General features: G+C 41.0%; 1 protein-coding gene across 1 annotated transcript; it reads right to left on the bottom strand.

Annotated features, from left to right (window-relative positions):
• Positions 1-376: 376 nt before the first annotated feature.
• On the bottom strand, positions 377-16,495 carry PPP2CA (protein phosphatase 2 catalytic subunit alpha). Its single transcript, XM_066560000.1, has 7 exons — positions 16,256-16,495; positions 5,246-5,455; positions 4,572-4,745; positions 4,302-4,391; positions 3,834-3,995; positions 2,974-3,092; positions 377-2,223 (listed from the first exon to the last, which is right to left on the bottom strand). The coding sequence occupies exons 1-7, from the start codon at positions 16,355-16,357 to the stop codon at positions 2,151-2,153; spliced, it is 930 nt and encodes a 309-aa protein (XP_066416097.1). The 5' UTR covers positions 16,358-16,495; the 3' UTR covers positions 377-2,150.
• Between the last annotated feature and the right edge of the window lie 8,364 nt (positions 16,496-24,859).

Raw genomic sequence — 24,859 nt, 5'->3', positions numbered from 1 at the left:
TCTCTTGCATCTTCTAAACATGAGTTCAGCTGGTTAGTGCTCCATCACAGCAACTTATTTTTTTTCTTCACAATGTGGTTTTTGCACTGGAATCTTCACACAGACCATCACAACATAATTATAGAGGAAAGCACAAAAACTGGAGTGACTCCAACATTGTCCATGGACTTTACTAACCATTTGGATTTGTGTACAGAAACTGAAGCAAGGAAAGGACTGCTCCCTGCCAGAGCAGATGAGTCACACCAATTAAAGCAACAAGGAAAGCAGAAAATAGGGCAAAGTCATTCCTCCTGAAGGAATGGTGTCAATGAAAGCACAAAGTCTCATCTACACAAACACAGAGAAAGACAAGCGACAGGAATGGAACGTGAACTACTCTCAGCAAAGGATTTTTTTAATAGTGATCAAAGCAAAAGCTCCCAATATACTAAAAAAAGTCACTTCAGATGCACTTATTTTTAGCATGCACTTCTTCCTGTAAGAGATCAAACTACAGCACTGAGGTCTCCAGGAGCCACTTGGAACCCAACCTACAGGACAAAGCTCAAATTTTGCTGAAGGAAAAGCAACAACTTGAGCCTTTTTGAAAGAGAATTAAGTAATGCTTGATGAAATGCAGCATCTTCTTTGCAAGTTAAAGAATTAAGTGGTCCTCCAGCTTTTCAGAAAATCACGTGTAGGACTAGACCTCCAGGTGAGTTGGACATTGGCAAAACTTCTGTGTGTTCCCTTAGAAACAAGCAGTTTAAAAAACAAGCCTCCATGTTATTACAGAATCTACATTGTGCCCAAGAAACTTAAAGTCTCAAACAATATGAATATTAAGAGACCTTCTACTAAGTCAACAGCCAGGTACATCATTTAGATGTACCCAAGAAGTTTCACACACAAGCCTTAAGAAGGCATAACATTTGAATTTCTGCTTTGAACCAAATAATCAAATTTGGGTTCAAATTTTGAAGAAGTTAGTAGAAAGGAAATACTTAAACAGAAGTTAACATAAACCACATACCACTGTTTTTCAGAATGGAAGCCTGGGCAAATACACGTAGCACTAAACTTCAAGTTGTTTCCTTTAATATTTACAAAACTGGTTTTATTCTTAGTTTTTCAGAAAAATGGTTTTAAGTATTAGCACCTACATTGTAAATGACTCAAACTTAGATTTACACTTGAAATAAAGCCACAACGCAATCAGTTAAGTGAACTTATATTCTTCCATTTCTGAGTATTTCAGTAGAGCACCAAGAGGGAAAGAGCAACATGTGAGTAACCAGCAAGTGAGACACAGACCCAGGCACCTTCCTGGGACAGGATTCAGAAGGTCAGAGTTTTCCAGCACACTCCAAATCACCTCAGTTTTAGTTATTTATAAGGTGGAAATTTCTATGCAAGTTTATAAAACCCATCCAGTTACATGTTAGTTTATTAAACCACAGTTGACCTGAGATGCAATTAGAATTTTGACATTTTTCCATACTTAGTTCACAAGTTTATTATGAAAAACACTGCAGCTCTGTCCTGCAGTAACATTGTTTTACAGAAAAAAACAGTTCTGTTCAAAGTAATTCACTATCCTTGGACAATTACAAGGGACAATATGGTAGGGCAGAGTGGAAAAGGGAACTGAGTGCAGACAAAAAAAAAATCAATACAATTAAATTAAACAGTATTCCCTGAAAATAAAACAAACAAACAGTTTCAGAACAAATATGAGGCCTTGGTACTTATTTTAAAAATGTTCTTTAAGCTTCAATGATTGTTTGCTGCTACCCTTATCTACAGTCATGCTGAATAAAGCTATAGCTAAATGGAAAGTTAAATGTATTCACGAGGTGTTAATGTCTACATCTTATTATTTGCAGTCTCTCAGAGAAAGCAAAAGTAACTACAAATAGCGCTATGCCAGAAACTGGTTTCTTGACCAACAATGTTGCTTCAGCATGCAATGAACTGGTTCATTCTAAAGTGGTCACAGTTGTTGATGACAAGAGGCTTTGTATTGAATATGGCACGGCTTTTGGTCCATGTGAAAACAAAGTTTGAATGTTAAATATTTTCTGACACTTTGGAGTTACTGTTGCTCTTCCCATTTTCTTTAGGTCAACATATGGTTCATGGCAATACTGTACAGGTCTAAAATCTCTTTACAGGAAGTAGTCTGGGGTGCGACGAGTAACATGCGGTTCACCTCTGCGCGGTGCCGGGTCAAACTGCAAACTGAGAGCACAGACAGCAGTGAGAGCTCAGCCTTCACCCAGCTGTGCCCCAGCCATGAGTTACAGAGCACTGGTTCAACACAAGTGAGCCACTGCAAGTTTTATCAACCAAGCTAAGGTTTCTAGAACTAGTGTTCTAGCTCTTCCCCTCCTGTTAGTATGTACTTTTAACCATCACATTTTAAATTCCTCTTACCATGAAGGTCTGGAGAGAAATTAATTTTAACTTTAAGACTCAAAGTGGTTGAACATTTGTTATCTATCAGAAAGTTAAAGTCTCAAATTATTACCAAAGAGCGCAGTATGCACAGTGCTTTTGCCTCATTTACTAGTAAAGTTGCTGCTGCAGTAGTTAATTAGAAATCTCATTAAAAGACCTGACACCCAACACCAGAAGAATTCAAAGGTTTCAAAAGTCTCCTGCCCAAGACTGACAGGAAGGCATTACCTTAGATGTTACAGACTTATCCTGCTCTCAAATCACATCCCTATACAGTAAGTCATTAAAATCCAGGTAGTTATGCAAAACAAAATTGAGGAGTCTCACTTTAATCTGACAGAGAAGATCCCAACAGCAACTGTTCCAGAGGCTTGACTCCAAGACTTTAAATGTGACTAACCCAACAATTCCACACTCACTCTACCTCCCAAAAGCTTAGAGAGGGGAAAAACCCCATACTTTAATAATCCCATAATTAAATGGGATCCTCAAATCATGGGCAACATAATTCTCATTTTTAAATATACTTACAAGGAGTATTTTAGAGTGTCATCAAGTTCCATAATTGCAGCCTGGTTGCCACAACGGTAACAATAGTTTGGAGCACTGAAAATTGTTACTACATTCCGATCATGGCACCAGTTGTACCCCTGGAGAGGAAGAAAAAAATAATTCAGACAAGCAAGTTAATGTACCCCATTAAACTGCCCGACTATAAACCAACCTTTTAATGTGCACAGCCCTAAGTGGCATTTGCAGGGTTACTTTAAATAAGCTTAAGGCTGTATCTTTTTTCTCTTCTGGAGAGAAAAAGGGCAAAAAGGAATTTTGGCCTTCATAGTTTGCTTCCTACTAGCAAATATGAGCTAGGTATTAAAAAAAAAAAAAAAAAAACAAACTACCTAGCAATATTTCTCCATTGCATTAGCATTAAATAGTTAATGGCAATACTAAAGTACACAATCCACTCTGAACCTTCAACTATGATCACCAAAACCAGAGTCCAGACATACGTTTAAAAATCTGAACTGCTAGGAACAACTAGAGACCAAGAACAAAAGCACACATCCAAGCTAAAAAGAAAATTACACCTCTTTTCCAAGAGACACATATTTAAAAACCTTTTTATCTACACAGAAATCACATCTAGTACCAAAGCTTGGTTTGAGATATTGCTGTAAATTTTCAGGAAAACCACGCCAAAAAAAGGTTACTCCACTGTCAAATTCCTTTAGTAGCACATGAATACTGCCAAGGTCAAGTTTCTGGAATACTCCTAACTGGATCATCACCTGTCACAATAGCATATGCACATCTCTGACACATAGAGCATGGAATAAATGGACCAAGGACACAACCCCAAGTTTGAACACACAGGATGTCCTGCTCACCTCCATTACCAACTGATGAGCTCTTGAAACCAACGTAAGGCCATTAGCATGGTTAAAGGTTTCTGAAATATCCTGTCCAAATGTGTAACCTGCACCTCGAGGAGAAATTCCCCAGCCACCGCGATCATCTGGATCTGACCATAGCAAGTCACACATTGGACCCTGTAAGAGATGTAGATGATGTTTCAGAGGGGAAGTGCAAAGAACCAAAAGCAAACAAAACCCAAAAATACTTGCACTACCCCTGCACAACTCTTTGACTCTTAATATGTTTCTTTCTTTAAGCAAGGACACGCCCCTCATTTTTCCTTTAAAAAAATCCAGAACAGATTTTTTCCAGAACAAAAGACAACAGGCCCTTTAATATTGTTAAGTTGATTTGAATTTAATTTTCAGCCTGCAAGCTTAACCCCCCCAATACATGCTGAATCATCAATCTCACTGGCTTAGAAAATTATTTTTCAGTACCTCATGGGGAACTTCCTGCAAGCGATCAAGTGCTCTGATGTGATCCAGTGTATCTATAGATGGAGAGAGGCCACCATGTAGACAAAAAATCTGCAAGAGTTAAGAAACATGAAGTTTATTTGCATTAATCAGTGCAGTTAGAACAGTTTAGAATAAATTATTATGAGAAAATCTGCATGAGATTCCTTTAAAGATGAGAACTGAAAGAATGCAATGTTGAGGTCTCCCTTTACAATAACAAACATTCAGCTTTGTCAAATGTTAACATACCTGGCCATCCACCAAGGCAGTTAGAGGCAGGTAATCAAAAAGGTCTGTAAAGTATTTCCAAACATTTGCATTTCCATATTTCCTTAAACATTCATCATAGAAGCCATAAACTTGTGTGATTTGCCTGCTTTCATGGTTCCCTCGAAGAATTGTGATACGTTCGCGGTAACGGACCTACACAGAAGAGTTTATTTTAGCACACCAATGAGCAACTCCTCCCCAGAAGAGAATTTGCACTCCTCAATCCCTGCTACACATCAATAAAGCAACTAAAACCAAACCATTCTGAAGATTATATAATAACCTTTAAGGGAAAAAAGGACTCATTTATTCCAATCTTCAACTGCCAATTACTTTTGAGATTAATTACAAGTTATATTTATTATTACTAGAGGACTTCACTACACCTGTGCATTAAGCTGATCTCTCCAAGCAAATTCTTAAAGATTGCTACTTAGGCAAGTAAAAAATAAACACTCATTTTAGATAAAGCTCAGGCTTGCATCTGAACATTTTTGTAATTTTTTTAAGAAGTGAACTTAGAAAACTAAGAAAGTCAAGAAGTCAGTTTCAGTAGCTCTAATACCAATGCAGTGAAAAACATGATATTAAGTGTAGTCAGGATAGTAATGATATCTTTTATACAAGACTGTAAAGCTGAGAAGAAAAGTTACCTTAAGAGCTACAAGCAATGTGACTGTTTCGACTGAATAATATCCTCTGTCAACATAGTCCCCCATAAACAAATAGTTTGTGTCTGGTGATTTGCCTCCAATTCTGAAAAGTTCCATGAGGTCGTGAAATTGTCCGTGGACATCTCCACAGACTGTGACTGGACATCGCACTTCTTGTACGTTGGATTCTTTTGTCAAAATTTCTTTAGCCTGTAAAGCAAAAAAGCACAAACTGTGAGTTTGTCTATGAAGAGCTGTTTTATTGAAAGCACACTCTACCACTTCCAACTCTGCTACCTGCTCTCTTTAGGAGCTTTTGTCCCTTCCTTCTCTGAAGCACGTGAGGGAGAAGTTTATCTTTACTTAAATGCCATTAAAACAGCATTTCACTTTATGAAACCTTGTATCAGTAATTAGTGGTTGCATGGCTGCTTTTCCTCCTTGCGGACAGTATCTGAAGCAAATCTTCAGACTTTCTACAAAAATGGTTCTGTGAAGCATAGAATAATGAACTGGAACTTTAAAAGTTTTTAAGTATTTTGAAAAATGGAATCTAAAAATCCTGCTAACATCTTACTTCCAAAAGCCCAAACTCGGACACAGCCAAAACACTCCCAATGCCTTGGCACTCACCTGTAGAAACATCTTCAACCCACCTGCAAAGGCAGGGGGTCCTGCATGAAGCAGAATGAGAACATCCACAGGTACCAGCAATTACAGAGCAGGCCATTACCTGTGCAAGTTCTCTCAACAAGTTTTGTGATTAAACACAGATTAGTAACATCAAGCTGTATCTTCATAAACCAAAACTGGCTGTTTGTAATCACCATTTTTTTCCCAAAAAATTGTGTATATTAAAGTTGTAGACAAAGGTAATTTGTATGAAGACGCATAGGCTAAATATAGCACCAGAAAGGTAATTCTGAAATAATGCAAGACAGTGGTTACAGTTTGTTCTCAGAACAGTCACCAGACACATGCCACAATGATTTGCTAAATCAAGAAGCTATTAGAAATATAAATAGTAACAAGTTTACTAGTTAGCATCTCCTAAGATTTCCCTCTTTTTCAAGCATCAATGCTCCTATTCAAAAAGGATCCCTTTTTTACCTCATTAACACAATTACAAGAAAATACATAAAAATTATATTCTATTCTATAACCCAAGTTGTCTACAAGAAAGTGGCTGACACTCCCACCCAAAAGTGGTGTCACTGTCCCACACATCATCCTGGCTGACCACCATGGTCACCACTTCAAACAGAAGCAACACCTAAGTTTAATGATGGAAACTCATGAAATTCAATGTTTCACTGCAAAGAAATGCAAAAATACAGCATGGCTAAGCACCCTGCACAACACAAAGCTTTAGATGTCACTCTGCAGACGTATTTACATAAAAGTCAGTCTCATATGACAGTTTCCACTTGCACTGTGCCCAGTACTAAAGATAGGTCATTCCTGGCTTGTGGTTGATGCTTAAAGTGCAGATGTATTTTAAGATAGCCTGACTTGAGCTAATTTTAATGCAGTGACACTCACCGGATGTTTTGAAGGTGTTTTAACAGCTTTAGCCTCTTCTAATACTCTCATACATTCAGAAGCATTAGCCAGCTTAATTCTCTTTTAGAAGGAGAACATCAGAGATGCTTACAGCACTTCAATATATATATAAAAAACCTACTCTTTAATGAGAATGGTTCTACCACTGGATTTTCTTAACACACTTGAAGCACTGCAAAAAGAATGCAGCATTTATTTTTCATCAAAGGTATGCAGCGTTTGTGCTGAGAATGGCAGAGTTCTCAGCAATGGAGTTGTTGCTTCCTCAGTTTCTGAAATATTAAATCACTCAGATATGCACATGACCAAACGCAGAGAAGTCAGACAGCTACTCTGATGGGAAAAGACTGTTCCAGGTCAATTTGCAGAACAGCAACCTCTGTTTAAATCCTGCAGTAGAGGAATGCTGGTGCGGGGATTCCAACATTTCCATGTTTTAAAAGCAGTTCCATGCAACACTGTGTTATGAACTGTTTAGTTCATTTACAGTAGCACATACTCAAGTGCTTAAACATTCGGCTCTATAAAAGAGCTTCAGCAAAGCTGAAGGTAGAAAAAATAACATCCTGAAAGCAAGCCAGCAGCAAGCAATCTACTATCCCCCAACTTTCATAATAAATTCCTATAAAAAGGTAAAGTAAAAAAAAATGAATTTTAATATACCATAACACAATACAAACACAAGTTGGTAAGACAACAGTACATTTAATACTACAATTTCACAATGTCAAATTGTGATCACTAATACTACTCCTGCAGTATCTGTGCTCCTGACCTTGTACTGGATCTCACACAGCAACTCCACCTGGTTCCACTCCCTCTTTTTATTGATTCTTGAAGGCGCTGCTCACTCGCCACATCACACAACTCCCTCCCCCTACCCATCCTCCTCTCCAACAAATGGACTTCCCATCAACAGCTCTCCTACGCTTGCTCAGGGAGAGGAAGCAGCAGAGCACTCTTCAGCAGAAGGCAGAAAACTCCTTGATCCAACCATCTGACAGGAGAACTAGGAAAGACACACACACATCACAGCCTGAACTTCAAACACCCTGGGACCAATTGCCACAAAGGATAATAGTGCAACAAGGCATTATTTTGACATCAACATTTTGAAACATCCAGGCTTCACTGCCTATCATCAGGACAAACAATGATAAAATTCATCATCAGATTTTCTTGAGCACCTATTAATTCTTTCATATCTCTGCCTTTTTTCAGTTCTCAACAATTCCTCCTATTAAGATAGCCCTGAACTTCTCTACACCTCCAACACTTAATCTTTTTTACATAGTAGAATACTACCACAAGTCTAACTTCTGTGATGCAGGATACTTAAGCAAAAACTTGTTATCAACAACCTACCATATTACAGTTGTAAAACCCTCCTCTGAATCAGTTTAATTATTTTTTCAGCACTACACTCTCAGATTTCAAAATAAAGTGCAAACACATACAGAATAAGACTGCAAAGAACACATTACTTCAAGTTGATAAATGCTAATTTTACAGCCAATTACCAATGAAGTCAAAGACAAAAAACACACAGCTGTGAGACAGTTACACAAGAAGAATATAAGAACCAAGTGCAATGCTGTCATTAACACTACTGCTGAGGTGGAAAGTCACATATTTTACTCAGAACAATCTCAAAGTTCAAACAATAAGCAGTAAGTATCAAATACATTTCAGCTTAGTCATAGTGACTGGAATTCATTCTGACTTGATACTGGCTTACTCAGTCATTTCTCTGTAAAGAGAAAACTTGTAAAATCTCAAAACTTAACAAGAATAAAATCATATTGGCTTAAACATGCAAGAAAACAACCAATTTTCACTTTACTATAGAAAGAGTAGCACTGCATAAAAACTCAGCCTAGTACTTAAGAATGAAACCATTCCTGGCCTGCTGCACATCATCTAAAGGCCCAGCTGAACAGTACCAAGCTGCTTTGGTGGCTCTGTTTACAAACCACATCTCTGCAAGGTGCTGGTCTTCAAACACAAAGATCAGCTTCATTGTTTTAAGACAGTACAAGATCCAAGTGTATGAACTGCTATAGATAAGAATTTTGAAAAGATGACAAAGTCACTACCATATGATTTTCAGATCCTCAGTTTATTTAATGAGATGCACGGGTTGTATGCATGCAGATGTATCTCTTATCTCCCCTGCTCCCTCCAAATCTTTTTATCCTATATGCCACAAATTAGGGCTCAGAGTCGAGTGCCATAAAAGCCATAATCCATCTATTTTACTTCCTCAACTCACTCTGTACTGAGGATATGCAAGCTTCCCTCATGAGCAGTGTGCATCATCAACCCTGTCTCACAGAAATAATTTCCAGTGGTCCATTTCTACAAAATCCTCTGAATTAATGTGCACCCAAATTCCTCTGTGTTTCTAGAATGTACCAGACATTTCTTAATTACTTTGACCCCTTCATAGGTCCTTACATTCTAGCATGAGCTCTGACAAGTCAGCCCAATTATCTACCATGAGAAACTCTGGGGCACATAAAAGAAAATAACAAGACCCAAACCAAAGAGTAAACATCACTGTATCTGAATTGTAAATCAATGCTTGGAGCAGCACTATGAACCAGTCATCAAAAGATTACCTCTACTAACTCAGTAAAGAAAATACAACCATTACTTTGATTAGACTACACAGCCCCAAAGTCATGGTTGCAGATGGTAACATGTCATTCTTGGCAGACCAGAATTCACACCTGCAGCCCACCATGCTGTCTAGTAAAGTGTGTCATGAGAAGCACCCACTGTAACCAAGAAATAGTTATTTGTAGTTACCAGAAAGATATTTTGATGAGATTGAAGACTTCAGCCACACCCGTAATTTCCTGTCACCAAGGTGCACAGGATGTGACTAAAGGCACAATGATCAGCTAATTGGGATGAATACTGGGTTCAGCTGTTCCAACATCATGACCTGGAAAAGGTTCCAGTTCCAAGCAAAGTCATCCATTACAGTCAGCAATTCTTCTGCAGAGTCAATGCTTTTCAATTTAAAGATTTCCCCACTCCTCACAAGGGGAGGAAAGAGATCAGGTTCAGACAAAAGATGGGCTTATTTTTTAAAGCAAAAGGTATTTTAATTTACTGACATTTTAAACAAAACTAGACAAATGAAGCCTCCAGTAACACCCTTCTGTGAAGGAGGCATGGCAGTCAGATTACACATGACACAAATGGGAAACTGATTTATGCTGAACTTCACAATCCACTAAGGAGTTCAGTATGAATGTGTAAGTAGGAACAAAATTAAAACACAAAGCTCCCCACTGACATTTAATTATTTTGTATTCCAAAGTAAAACCAGGATTTCCATCCACATAGAAAAATACTAAGCAGCAAAACACACTTTTGCCAGGACAGAAGTTGATGCATCTGCTTTCTCTCTGGATTTGTGACTAGCACCTACACCTTCATTTCTAACCTCTTCTGTTCAGTGAGAAGACAGACCAGTTTAAATGGAAGATATTCGCCAACCAAAAGAGCAACCCCAATGCCAGGACTGCTGTAAGATTAAAATAAGACAACCACTTTCCTTTATTGCCTGTAAATTCTAGAAGGTCTACAAGAAAGCATCAAGTAGCAAACTGCCAAATAACCCTCCCTTCCTTTGTACTACAAAAGGACTGACACCATTCCAAACCTTGATAGTCCCCTCAACATTTCCATCTGAAAAGTTCAGTAGCATTCTTGCCCTCAGAGGCAAATCTGGAAGAAGGGGAAAGGCTGCTCATCAATCAGTAGCTGACAAGAGCAGTGAGGATAGGAAGAGGGTCTTCTGAAAGAACTCAGTGCCATTATTTTCATTCATACAAAAGATCTTAGTATCTTTAAATTGAAGAAAACAATCTAGGAAAAACTTATTTAAAAAACATAAGGCAAATAACTCAGGAACCCTTATGCCTTCCTTGTCTCATGGGAGCTCCAAGGAACACAGCAATGACAGCAATGCAGGAAGCTGACCACTTATAGGGATGTTTTTCAGTCCTCCCTATAGAACAAGCTGTATTCATTTTGAATCATTCACTTTTTTTAAAAAATAAATAGGCTAAACCTATTCCCAAACTAGTTGTGCCTGATATCAACAAGTCAGAAAGTTCTCAACCCTTTTGTTCCAGTAACTCCAACACAGCTTGGCACAGTCATGCTACAGGTCAGGACACCAGTTGGAGGATGGCATGTCAAACGTCAAGGAAACAGTTTAGAACCAACCAGCAAACTAGAAACACCTGAACTGGAAGGCATGTTCAAAATATTCAGCAGAAACATTGGAGACCTACTGAGTAACTGAGCTCTAGTATTCACTCCTTAATTAGGAATGAACTTTTTCCAGCGTAATATTCTCTACCTGAAAGAAAATAACAACAGCATTACTGAATACAGTGTAGTGTTCAAGGGTCCCTAAGCAAGAGTGAAAATTCAGTCCCTACCCCTGTGATTCCCTTCACACAGATCTCTGTACGAGGTCAGACACAAACAGACAGGTTTGGGTTTTGTGCTGGGGAAGGCAACCCAGGTGAGTGACTGGAAATGGCTCGGAAGCAATCACAGAGCAGCACTGTCATCACATCTGAGGAGGGAACAGCCTCAGCACAGGTAGATCTGGAAGAGGACATCAGTCCTGCAGCCTTGTCCATATCTTCAGCCTCAAACTGGCAGAACTCAAGCAGGAACTTGCTCTGACTTAGGAGTGCTTCCTGCTGTTAGCTTAAACTATGCCCAGAACAACACAAGTATCTTTCACTCCTACTTGATCACAACTAATACTGCAAGTAAAAAGCAAAAACCAAAGCCGAACATCTCAGTGTCAGCACAACTCAATTTTTACAGAATTTACTAGAATTGAAAAAAAAACAAACCCAGAAATATGCTGATGGTAGAATCACTGGCACATTCAAGACTAAATTTTTATATGCACATCAAAATGTTGTATGTGAATCCAGACAAGGTGAGAAGGCTGGCTAGGTTGACTCTCCAATTGTTTTTCTCTCCTTCTGTTTTTCATTATCAACCGTAACAAAAAAAAAAAAAAAAAAAAAAAAAAAAAAAAAAAAAAAGAGAACAAACAAAAAAACAAACCACCACAGAAAAAAACCCCCACAACAAATCAGAACACTGGGCATCAAACGATTTTTTTTAAGTGTACAAGAATAATCTAAAACACAGTCATTTAAATGTTAGAGAGACAAAAGGTGTAAGTACACGGCCCCATCAGTGACTTGATCCCTAGGTATGTTCAAGAGAGCAGCAAAGGAGCCCTGAACCACCCTCTGATCTCCCAGGGCCCCTGTAACAGCTGCTGAGGGGCCCTCCCGCCATTGGCAGCGTTCCCTTGCTACAGAATCCAGTCTCTAGTGCACTGGCACGGCAGAACTGCAACGCTGCACATTCCTCCTGTGCCAGGGGGCAGAGGAACACAGAACCTGCCCAATGCACAGCCCACCACACAGGGCACACCATACTCTCACCACCTGGGAATTCTGTTGGGGCAGGTTTCTTGGCTGACAGCAAGTTCAGACAGAACATTAATGTTCACAATCATCTTAGTCTGAAGAATAGTTAGTTATACATGATGGATATGGGAATGCAAAAGCTAGCTAATGGAAAAGGCCTTGCAAATGCAGCTGGAAACAGTTTAAAACATCCACTTCTGGCCAAAATAATCAGCTAAGAAAGGGAACTCCTGAACAGAACGGAATGTAGGAAGCAGAAGGGGACATGTGCCTCTGTCTGAAAAAGAGGTTGGACAGACAGCTCAGCTTAAAACACAGGAGTGAGATCCACAGAACATGTAAGTTTGATGTATTACAGGAACTGAACTTTGCACAGGCTTTTCTGACCCAAAAGAAAGCTTCATCAGAAATGTCCGCTCAGAATTAAGTCACTCAACATAAGCTAAATGAGTTTGCATAACTCATAAAGCTGCAGTGGGTAACCTCTGGTTACAGAGCATCCAATTTGGAAGATCAGATGTTAAAATGAAAATTCTACAACAGGAAACAAAAACAGAAAAATACACCATAAACAAGGTACATACCAGAGAACAGTACAGAACAGGCCCAGAAACAGATTTACACTAAAAAACTAGCAATGGTGACAAATCAAAAAGCAAATGTAACCAACATCATTGTTACAGATGAAAAAAATGCAGGAGTCAAACCTTGAATCAAGGTTTCTTGAATGCCTTTACCAGCATCAGCCCTTCACTTAGTTTAATATATTTTGGCTAGCAGCACTATCTGTTCAAAGGTATTTCACTAGCAATTCAAGAACCCTGAAACGCTTTACACAGTATATGTGACCAAATAGTCTTCCCTCTCTCCAAAACTGGAGATGCCACACTCAAACTCACTAAATTACAGAGTAGTGTTTTTGAGGGAGTGGCTCTGACACCTCTGCCTGCACCTGCACTAGATACTTTCTGCAATAACCAAAGCAAACTCTATCCAAAAATTCACCTCATTCCTTTGTGCAGTTTTAGACTGTCATCCCACCTTCCTGAGCAATGTGCCACACCCCCAGTTCCTGTGATAAAGGGCATCTACACACAGAGGAGACAAGACCATTTCCCTCCACTGCCACAATGTATGGGAAAGAAACTAAACCAGCATCCTTCCATTCAAAATGGCCAGTGGAAAAACTCTCACCTGGCAATAAAGGACTTCCTTTCACCTCTGCCAATAAACAATTCAGCACTAACAGGACAAACACAGCTGACATGTACCAGTAACTGGACTGGGTATATTTTGACCACTTCTTTGGAACTTGCACTTCTCAAATGCTGAAGCAAAGCACAAACGGTCACTCAACTGATGGAGCATTAAACACACAGCACGTACCAAGCCTAGAATAATTTAACTGCCACTCAGAGGCTGATTATTTCAAATCATTTGTGAAAGTATAATGTATTATTCATGGTTACAAATTACTCCTAGACTTCGAAGATGTTTCTGCCCAGTTCCCACCACCACCATCACCCAGGTAACCAGGCTCACTGAAGGACACGCCAAGAAAGTAACTGGGATGCACAAATGGCCACACAATTGTCATGTTCATAAAAACCTGTTGAGTTCTTCAGGTATCAATAGTGAAATACAAGAGAGCCCTTAGGCTTATTCTTATTAGACAGGCACCAGTCTGCAAACATGAAGCCCCAGCAGATCAAGAAATACTCGTCAGGGAGATCATCCAATCAAACAGTGTTATCAGGAAAAGCCCTTAATTTTTTTAAATTGTTTATTTTAACTAGCCCTAGCTGCAATTCAATGTGGTGAAGAACAACAATTTATACCTAGTAGGGTCTTTATCTGTCCTTTGGAACAATAGCTGCATTTGACCATGTCCTTAAGCTAATCATGATGTGATTACATCCACAAAACTACTTGAACAGTCCAAACAAAGAACAACCCAGTGAGGTTAATGAAAGTCAGTGCTGGGAACATGGAAACCCATTAAAGCAATTGCTGTCCCTCAGCACAAAGGTGCAGAGCTGAGCTCTCACCCCACTTCCATGAACACAGCAGAGACACAAAGATGGAAAACTCAGAGTTCAAGGGCCTATTTCCAATTCCTTCCATCAGCAAGCATGAAGAAACTGAACTACTCTTAGCAGAAAGTCCAAGTAAATCCACCTGTAGCTATCAGCAACAAATCAACTTTCCCTAACATCAGCAGCCCTGCGGCTGAACTCTGCACAGTGCTGACCACACACCCATCACACACAACTGTCACCCCACCCAGAGCTCCCCCAGAGCCAACCCAGCCAACATGAAGGCTGCTGCTAAATAATACTGTGATTGGCAGTTTTCCACATTCTCATGGTCTCCCATCTCAACACACAGTAGTCAGATACGAAGTCTTCTTTTCTTTTTTCCTTTACCATTATCTTGGTGATGAGCATTACACATTTATCCATAAATACAGCTCATTTCTATTCTTCAGTGGGAAAAAATGAAAATGTCATCTTGTGCAACACTGATGACTGGGACTGTATCTTCTGTAAGGAACTTCTAGTGGTAAGCCTGCTTTCACTGAACCAAAACCCCCAGTACATTGAAAGCTTTTTGTACATTATACATCCCGCACGATCCTGCAAGTTACCATACAGCCCCACAAAATGGGGCCATATGCACCCACTCCTGTGGGATTCAGGACTCAGCACCCACCAGTTCATAAACGATGGCAAGTGAAATACTTGCCTCTCACATAAAGCACTACAAGGAAGAAGCTGGACCGCCGTCATTGGAGAGGCACATGGAAATAGCCAGGCGGTGACATTGCCACTTGCTTGCAACAGCCTTTAAAATACACAGCCTGGATCAAATGGAAACAGTGTTGAGTTGCTGGAATACAAGTGAACTAAATATCTGTTCTGGAGCAAGAGCCAGTCTGGCCAAAATCACTGCAAGTTCTTTATTAAGTTCATAGACAGTCCTCTCAAAAAATTGCTTCCAAAACAACCTGATCCAGTATTTGAGAGCGCGAGTCCTATTTTAAAATATTCTAGGGACTTTCGGTGGCAAGTACATAGGCTTCTTTAGAAGCCAGTACACCCATAACTTCATGTATTCCTTAATATCCAGTTCCCAAAAAATTCACAAATATTTCATCTTTCAGTCTAGAAATACATAAAACCACCAGAAAACTGAAAAAGAAAAAACCAAAACAAAAAGTCACTACCACCAACAACCCTCAGCTATGGGGTTACATCCAGAATTAGAATTCAACTGGAAAATGCCTCTGGATGCCACCGGAACAAAATTTTCCTGAATTTCCAAAACACAATCTGTCCTTGGTTGGCTTTACAACCTTTCTATGCTATGAATGTCTCAATCAACACATTGCCCTGTAATATCCATGTCTCAAACCAACATCATAAAAATATGGAGTTATATAGGGTCTCGATTGTTTATTCTGTGAATTTCGTGAAACCCAGAACCTTACTGAGAGAAACCAAAGCCCCAAAGCTAATTTACCCTTCAATTGGTTATAAACGTGTCTGCGCTTATTCATATCATGAAAAATACAAGAAATAAATCAAAGCAGCAGCTCTTTACCGCGTGTGATTTCCAAGCACCTACCATAAGCTTTTCTTTTCATTATAATAACTCACGCTTTGGGGGGCTGATTTAACATTTTAACCGGGGGGGGTCTCTCGGGGGTCTCTCCCGAGGATCCATCGCGGCCGCGGCGCCATTTTAGGAGGCGCTGAGCAGGCGGGAGGCGGAGCCGAGGCTCCAGCACAGCCGAGGGGCCGCGGCTCGCCTGGCCCCGGCTCCCGGCCCGCTCCCCCCGCCGGGCCGCGCCAAGCCCCCGGCCCGCCCGAGGCCCCGCGCCCGCCCGGCCGAGCGGCACCGCCCCCGCCAGCAGCGCTCTGCCCGGCCCCGCCGCCTCCCGCAGCCCCTTGCCCCTCACCTTCTCGCAGAGGCTCTTCACCTGCCCCTCGGACAGCTGCTTGCACTCGTTGAGCTGCTCCACCCACTGGTCGAGCTCCTTGGTGAAGACCTTCTCCTCCATCCCGCTCTCCCCCTCCTCCTCACCGGCTGCTGCTGCCGCACCGCCCCGCGGGCCCCTGCGATCCGCGCTCCCCACAGCGGCGGCGGCCGCGACGCGTCAGGGCGGGCGGGCAGGCGGGCGCGGGGAGAGGGCGGCCCGGGGCACTCCGGCTGCGGCAGCGCTGCCGCTCCTCGCTCCGCACCGTGTAATGGCCGCCGCTGCTGACGTCACCGCCCCGGCCCCACCGCGGGGAGGGGGACGCCGCGGGAGCCGAGGGCGCGTGCGCGGCGCTCGGGCGGGGCCGCGAGTGCGCTCTGAGGGGAGGGGGCGGGCGAGGGCAGCCAGCGCGCCCGCCTGTCCGCCCCGGGAGCGGGGGGTGGTTGTGCTCCCTCCCGGTCCTCCTTCCCGGGTCTGCTCCTGAGCCCTGGGGGCTGGCGCTCTCCCATGGAGGGGTCCGTTTGAGGGGCGTGGAGCAGCCCCGCCCGGTCGCAGCCGTAAGGCGGGAACCAGGGCACTGCCGTGAGGGGTGGCCGGCATGGCGGTGCCGGCCTCTCCTGTGCCCGGCTGCTGAGCGCCGGCTCCTCGCGGGACACAGGCTGGGCAGGGTCCTCGCCTGCTAAGCGCCTGCTGCGGGCTCGGGAGACGATGTTTGCGAGGGCTTTGTGCGGCTCCGCAGTGTTTGTGGTTCTCCCTGCAGTTAATGCATATCGGTATCCCCGAGGCGGGTGCCAAGAGGCTGGTGCCGGGGTCTTTGCAGTGACAGGACGAGGAGCACTCGCCGTAAACTAAAACACACAAAGTTCCACCTCCACACGAGAAAGAACTTTACATTGTGGGTAGCAACGCACTGGAACCGGCTGCCCAGGGAGGGCATGGAGTTTTCCTCTCTAGCGGCTTTCAAAACCCCTCTGGACACGTCCCTGTGTCATTGCTCAGGTGGCCCGGCCCTGGCCGGCCGATGGGTCGGGCTGGGGATCTCAGAGCTCCATTCCAAACCCGAACAATTCTGTGATGCTGAGGTCCTGAGCTCGGTTACCGTGTCTGTCAGAGAAAAGGGAAGTGGGGGGCGCTTGCTGGTGTTGGGTACTTTGAAATAAAGCTTTTCAGCTCTAAATCATGGGCATTAAACACTATCTTAATTGTACCACCAAGGCACCAGGCAGTGCTTAGGTTAAAAAGGCTGTGTTGGATTTCTTTAAACAATTTATACTGAACGAGTTCGTAGAAGTCCAGAGTTTATTATGACCTTTTTAGACAGTAATGCATGAAGAGCAGTGTAAGTGTTCAGTAAAGGAAATTACTGGTGGACCTTTCAGGAAACTTTCAGTAAGGTGGTATTTTTTCAGGAAACTAATGGTGACCTCAGCTACCTTATTGTACTCAGACACTTGCTACCTAAGGGAAAATATGTCAGTAAGACACCCATAAGTTGCAATAAAAAAGAATGTAGGAAATATGCAGAACCAATTTCTAATGAATTATGTATTTTATTGCAATCTGCATCTTAAATTATAGAGGAAGATTTCCCCTAAATAACTTACAAAAGGTATGAAATGATCAGTTTAATATTTTTTCACTTAAATGGGTCAAAATTTTGATAAAATATTGATTTGTTAATATCAAGAGGGCACAATGACTTTTTCTAGTTAATTTGTGTTAATTGTCTTGGTCATCACTTGCCTAATACAGAGTCTTACTTGTTAAATTCTTTGCCTACTATTGAAGGAAATTAAGAATTCCATAGTGAGCAAGGAGTAAGGAATGTTTGCTTTCAGGGGCCAGTCTCAGTTTCTTGATGTCATAATCTCCTGCTAGACAAGTTGGTTTGAGTTGCCTGACTTAGGTTTTGTTTATCTCCCAAAATAATTTGGCCATTCTTACACAGGTTCCTATCTTCAGACGACCTTAGTTTTGTGCTTAAAGTTGTAGAAGGAAAAGTAGAATTCATTGAGAAGTGATAGGTTTCAAGAATTCACTCTGTAGCACATCTTCCCAAAACAGTCTTGAGCAAATATATGCAAAGAATATGAAACAATAACATCAACTCTAGTGTAATTTGCCAAGCTAAAGTTCATTTTCTTTAATAACTGTTGACTTTCTGGCATAGTTACATGTTTGAGGATCACACTGCAAATCATCTACATGAGCTGTGCTTTCCTCACACCTACCAGATAAAACATGGCAGGATTTCAGTTGCAGTTTTGTAGGCAAATAAGCCAAGTTAACAGTTTCTTCCTGCTAGTGTGGATCAGACTGGACACCTCACAGATTAACAACCACTGCTGTCTTCAGAGCACTTGTGATGGTTCCCAACCCCACCGCTGGTTCCCAGGAGCGTAGAGGTAAAGAACATTTGCTTGAAAAGGCTCAGTCACAGCTCGTTTTCAGACAAACTCCACTTGGGAAGGGGTCAATGATTCAGCACTCCCTGCTTGCTGCTGAAAGCTGAAGCTGTGCCACTCACTACAGGAGAATTCAGGGCTTTGCAAAGGAAATTCAGGATTCATTTATCTGTACACTCACAGAGAAGGGAAAAGCTTTGGTTTCCATCTCCATTCCAAGTATTAGCTCTGTTTTTTATCCTCATATCTTTTGAATTGTCTATATGTGGATCAGAAATCAGATCTCCTTCCTCCCTCTTACTTGAGAATGACAATCAATAGTTTAGAGAATCACAGTTGCTTTTCTCAGATATTTATCTGAGCCTTCAAAGGAGAATGTAATAATGAAAGGATACGTGCTGTGTTGCATAAATTGGGTGTTTGTCAGGGCTTCAGATACACAGTAAGATTAAACTGTGACCTGTGAGATGGCAGTAATAAATCGTATTTAGAATGTGAGTATATGCCAGGCATGTGTGTGGTTTGTACCTAAGGAGCTGTCTGGGTGAGGCTGCCCGGTGAGTCAGGGGTATGGAGGCCACACTGCTGTGCTGACACCTGAGTCAAGGACCAATGTGTCACATGTGTGGCATTCTGGAGAGAGGTGAACTGGTCAGGCTGACTGCACTTGTGTTTACACACATCCAGCTCTAGGTTATTCAGGTTAGCCTATAGTGCCAACTAATTCTGTAGGAGTCTGAAATTAATTGAAACTCATGGACCTGGGTGTCAGCAGCTGCAATAATCTTATCAGTAACACCAACATTTCCATTGTACTATGAGACATCAGTGTTTAAATGCAGATTTATGTAGATTTATATCACACCATCCAACTACACAACGTATTGTCAACTTAGCATTGTAGAGTAAGGAACACGTAAATTGGTTTCTTCACACTTGACTCTCTCTGAATATTTTAGTGATTCTAAATTATCCATCAATGCATGTCCAAAATGTCTGTTGCTATGGTTTTTTAATACTAAATGCAGAATTAAAGGGCTATGCAATACAATATAAAACTATACTGTACAATTTATAGGCTATACAGTAGTGTAACAATGAGCTGCCACCTTTAGATGTAGGGCTACCAACTTTGATTAATACATGTATTTCTACAAGCAAAGAATATAGACACTGGTACATTAGTGTGGAAGTCAACTGCCTCTATGAGAAAAGGGTCTTCTGATCAAATAAATTCAGAAGTACACACCACATAGTCTCTTGCATATTCAGATACTGGCCACTACTGGGTAAAATATATGTTTTGTGTCTTAATAGTCCCATTAAATCAGGTAAGCCTGTCATCTTAAGTAGAACCATTGCAAAAGACCGAAAGAAAAACAGAACACTTTTACATCAGATATGTGTTACATCATCACAAACAAATACTACATCTGTGTATTTGACTAATTTCAGAGTCCAGATAGTACATGACAAAATCAGTGACATCAGTAATATCACTATCAACAGTGGCCCAGTCAGTTCAATGGAATGGCTTCTGTAAAAGATAGAATCTCATTATTAATCACCTTGTATACCACAAAACATTTTACTGAAATCTGCTAGTTCATCATTCACCCTCGTGTTGTATATAAAGCCAGAAGTGCAGTGTCTTACTGAAAGAAGAAATTACAGAGTAACCATGAAAATCACATTTTCAAATCACTATGGTTACAGATATTTCATAGTCAAGAGTCTTTTAAAAGCTAGGAATAGAGTGCTGATTCTTCCATGTTAGGGGCTTAATATTTTACAAATATTTTATGTCCTGCTCTCTCCCTGTGAGTGTGGGAACTCTGTTTCCAGCCTGGCTGGGTAGGAGCACTGAGGCAGTGGGTACATCCTTGTGCACCTGAGCACAGGGCCACGTTCCTCCTATCTATCATCTACCAGTTTTAATCTCTAGAATACTTGACAAACACCACCTCTGCAAGGACAAATACTGACACTTTATCACCAGATGGACAAATACATGATTTCAGCCTGATGAGGAAACAGATACTGAAATTAACTCACTTTCCAAGCATGACAGAAGCATTGAGGGTGGAGAGTAGAGACCCCAGTTCAATAGATACTTGGGCCCATCCTTAAATTCCTTCCTTTTAAACAGATAACATAAGCATCTGTGAAATGTCCTGCTAAGCTCATGCTGGGAGGCTTTAGGCTTGCTGATTGCTGGTGTAATGCTCTGATCAGCACAGCTTGTGTTACAAGAGCTTTCTTTGGAAAAACTCCTATTATTCAGTCCTTTTCATAAGCTATGTTTAAGTGCACAACAAATTATTACAACGTACAAGCAGTTGTCATGGAGATAATGTGATCCCAAATGCGTTTTTTGTAAGTGGCACAAACCTGGCACATCCCACATGCCTTGTATGGACAATTCCTACATAATGTTTCCTGTGTTAGATATGGGATAGATATATATATTTGCTTTTTATGCCAATACCCAATAGAGAAACCACTGCTTCTGCCTTTCAGATGGCTGGCTGTAGGAATATTAAAAATGTAGGACTTGTAAGACCTGAGATTTTTAAGCTCCAACATATTAAAAAGGGGCTGAACAATTAATTTCTGTGAAATCTCAAACACAATGCAACATCCAAATTATGGCTAAAACCTCTCAGGACGTATTTTCTCTCCTCATCTTGGTCCACAGAATTATGCCAATATGTAGTAATTAATCCAAATGAAGGCAGCTGGCCAATGTAGCTAGGGAGGCTTCAGGGTCATAATGAGGATAGTTTTCCTTAGAATGAGACTGCTGTCCTATTAAATGTCTATAAATTCCAGTGACATTTTGTTTAGGATTATCATAACATTTCTACTCTTTGACTGTGCCCTTGCAAAGTAGTTCACAGTGCACTTCAACCATTCTTACCTTTATTCTGCACCTCTTGTCTGGTCCTGGAGATTGTTGCGCTTCAGCCACGCAACATCTGACTGCTGGAGTCATTCTGTACCTGTTTATTGGAGTGAATGAAGGAGATTCTCTGCATATTATAGCTGTTGCTTCTTTTTTTTTTTTATCTCTGATATTTACTCATCAGTTAATATGACATTACAGTTACTGTCATAATGACCTTGAGCTGGGCCAAGCAGTTAAGCTACAGAAAGGCTGCAAAAAAGAATCGCAGAAAGAAAACTTGAGTTATTGCTCCCTCACTTTCCTGCCCAGTGACTGTGTGATCCTTTCACAGCACTGCCTCTGCCTTGCAGTGAAGGAGCACAAACTCAGCTGGGGAGTACCCATGACTGCTAGTGCATGTTAATATGATATCCATGTTGGTTTGGAGATGTCACAGGTGTCTTGTCTGACAAAACAGGTCCACACAACCTGCTGAGGATGGCTTGGCTAAACTGCTGCCTTGGCCTCCAGCTCAGCATCAGCTCTCAAGCCCAGTTCCAAGCAGTGCTGGCTGCTGATTAAATGCTTCCTCTGAAGAGACAGCCCGGGGAGGGAAATTTTCTTCTGAAATCTCTTCGTGTTTGTGCTAAAGGACAAAGGAGAAGTTCACTGCACAGGCACACTTAGATCCTGATTTTGCTTCACCGTGGTTAACAGTTGGATTATTAGTAATAGCTAGTTACAAATAAGAACCTGACCTTATTTTTAACCTAATACTGAATCAGATCTAATTGTAATAGGTGGGTTCACTGCTGTACTTTGCTCTTTGAATATTCTCATTCAGAATTTCAGTACCTTCCATCTTAGGTATTAAAAATAGTGGCAAGTTGGATAATTCTTATTGTTCCAAATGTCGTTTGCAGCCTTACATAACAGTGTTCTCACCAAAAAGTTTATTTTAAGTGTGGAGTGGAAGAACATGCTGTAGCAACCTGAAATTATTGGCAATACTGTAGCTGAGTTATCCAGAATCTGGATAGAACTGTCTCTTCATTTTTTGATGGACCATTTTAATATTAATCAAAACAAAGATATTAATTAATATCAAAATGGTTAGACTGCCTGTGTTTTGGAATGACAAAGTCTTGTATTGTCAGTCACAAGTATCCTTAGGTAAATTGCCTAAGCAGAAAGTGGTGGTAATTCCAACTCAGTGACAGTCCAAATATTTGTGAGTGTAGTAACAGTAAATAAATAAAGATGCAAAATGCAATAACAATGGTAAATTACTTAGAGAATAACTCCAGGTGGATAGGACTGCACTTGATAAACCTGAGCTTCCTCAACTTGATAAACCTGAGCTTTCTCGTTACCAACTCTGTGTTCATTTACAAAGCACTGTCTCCATTTTTAGTAGCAAGACCATTTATCCCTCCAGCCATGAGCTGTGTCACCTTTCCTCACCTTTCTTCATCATATCCATCAAACACATGTGACTTGGGAAGGATGAAAAATGCTGGGAAGAGGTAGTGATCAATCCTGAGAATATTAGATACCTCTCTTCAGCTGTAACAAGCTCCCCTGCTCTCCATGTGATCACAGTAACAACAAAACCTGATTGATTCTATTTGAACAATAAATTTTATTTTTTCATCTTCTATTTCATTGCATGCTGTGACCTCCCTCCTTGATCAACATCCTTTTCACATCAAAGCTAGCATTTATTCTTCCTGATTACTGTTCTTCTCCTCTATCCCTTTTCCTGTCCATAACTTCCTTTCTTCCCCCTTTTCAGCCTCACTGAATTGGATCAGCCAAATAATCCAATACCTCATAAGCTCTGAAAATATAATTTTAAACTTTTTTTTCTCCCTGGAGTTCTGCATAAGATAAATATAATAGAAAATAAGAAAATACGCTGTTAAAAATTTGACTAATAAAAATCTCAGGTTTGGCAAAAGAATGAGAAATGGCCATGAAGAGTGCCACATTAATCTCACTGGTAAATGATAGTCAAAATTCCTGGCATTTCAGCTGGCACTGGGAACTTACTGAGGGAGCACCTGGCACCCTTAGTGATGTATTATAGCATCAGTTAGCACTGCTGAGCTCTTTCCCTGGCAAAGGAACATTCCCTGTTAGCCCCATCACCACATATTGAGCTGCAGGTTGGTCATGCAGGTGCTACTCACACCTGCCTGTTGGATGCCCAAAACAGCCAATCCTAAAAGTTTGCAGGTTAAAAGCTGGGTTTGCACTGGGCTGCCCAAGTGCACACTCAGCTTGAGCTGAGTAACCATGAGTCCCTCCCTGGCACTGAGGGCATGCAGAGCTCAGTCTCACTGTGCTCAAAGGCAGGAACTTACCCTATTGCTGGGGCACACAGAGATTTACTCTCAGGTGTCCATATCTAGTACATGCATAATGTTAATTTGCACACTTAACCAGTGTGGTTTTCCTCCTCAGATTACAAATGAAGTTATGACTGTTGTTTTCACTGGATGAACAATTACTCCATAGTTAAATAATGTTATGGTGTATTATTGGAGAGAAGAACTAGTTTCAAGAAACTGTCATTAACTTGAGCAATTATAATTTTTCAGTTCAACAGTGAATGCATCTGTATCAGGACTGAATGAGTGAGAGGCAATCAGGGCCTGTCACAGCAGTGACTGATCTCAGCTGTGCAGAATGAGAGGGAGCTTCCAGCTTCACAAGGGAGGCTCCCCAGCACAAAATCTCTGGGCTCATGCTGTGGGGCACTGCCCAGCAAGTTTGATTTTGATTCAAATTTGCTATCAAAAATTATCTTTAAAAAAATCCATCTGAACCTCCTCATAAGAACATTTATTCCAGGAACATCACCTTCCAGACATCAGATGCAGTCCGAGTTATTCTCAACAGCAGGGTGGTTAAATTGACCATTCTTGTAATGGAGCTGCTCCTATAAGAAGTCCCTCAATGTAATTTTTCCTAAATGGCCCTCTCTGTCCTGATTATAGTTACAGTCTTTTAACAAATCTTATCTATTACAGCAGAAAATCACTCATATTTTTTCTTCTAGTAGGCAGAAAATCTTCACTGGCATAGCTCCCACAGCTCTATTTTTTGAAAATGTCCAACTGAAGACAGTCAGGAAATGTACCAAAATCTACCAAGAAACTCAATATGTAATTAATATACCAAGTGAAAGAATTTCCACAATAAAGGTGTGTACATTACAGTAGCCTTGAGATAGGGCTGACTTCTTTCAAAACAAGTTCTTCTGGTTTTATGGGACTATTTATTGCACTT

This window comes from Molothrus aeneus, chromosome 15 (assembly GCF_037042795.1).
Source record: "Molothrus aeneus isolate 106 chromosome 15, BPBGC_Maene_1.0, whole genome shotgun sequence".
NCBI classification, from domain to species: Eukaryota; Metazoa; Chordata; class Aves; order Passeriformes; family Icteridae; genus Molothrus; species Molothrus aeneus.
The sequence above is the reverse complement of the archived record's forward strand: the minus strand, read 5'-3'. Positions and strand labels throughout refer to the sequence as shown.

Excerpts from the sequence above, each read along its gene's own strand:
- PPP2CA (XM_066560000.1), bottom strand. The coding sequence starts at position 16,357 with ATGGAGGAGAAGGTCTTCACCAAGGAGCTCGACCAGTGGGTGGAGCAG. Across the intron at positions 4,746-5,245 it reads CATTGCTTGTAGCTCTTAAG|GTCCGTTACCGCGAACGTAT; the intron begins GTAACTTTTCTT and ends TCTTCTGTGTAG. Across the intron at positions 3,093-3,833 it reads CTCATCAGTTGGTAATGGAG|GGGTACAACTGGTGCCATGA; the intron begins GTGAGCAGGACA and ends CTTCCTCTCCAG.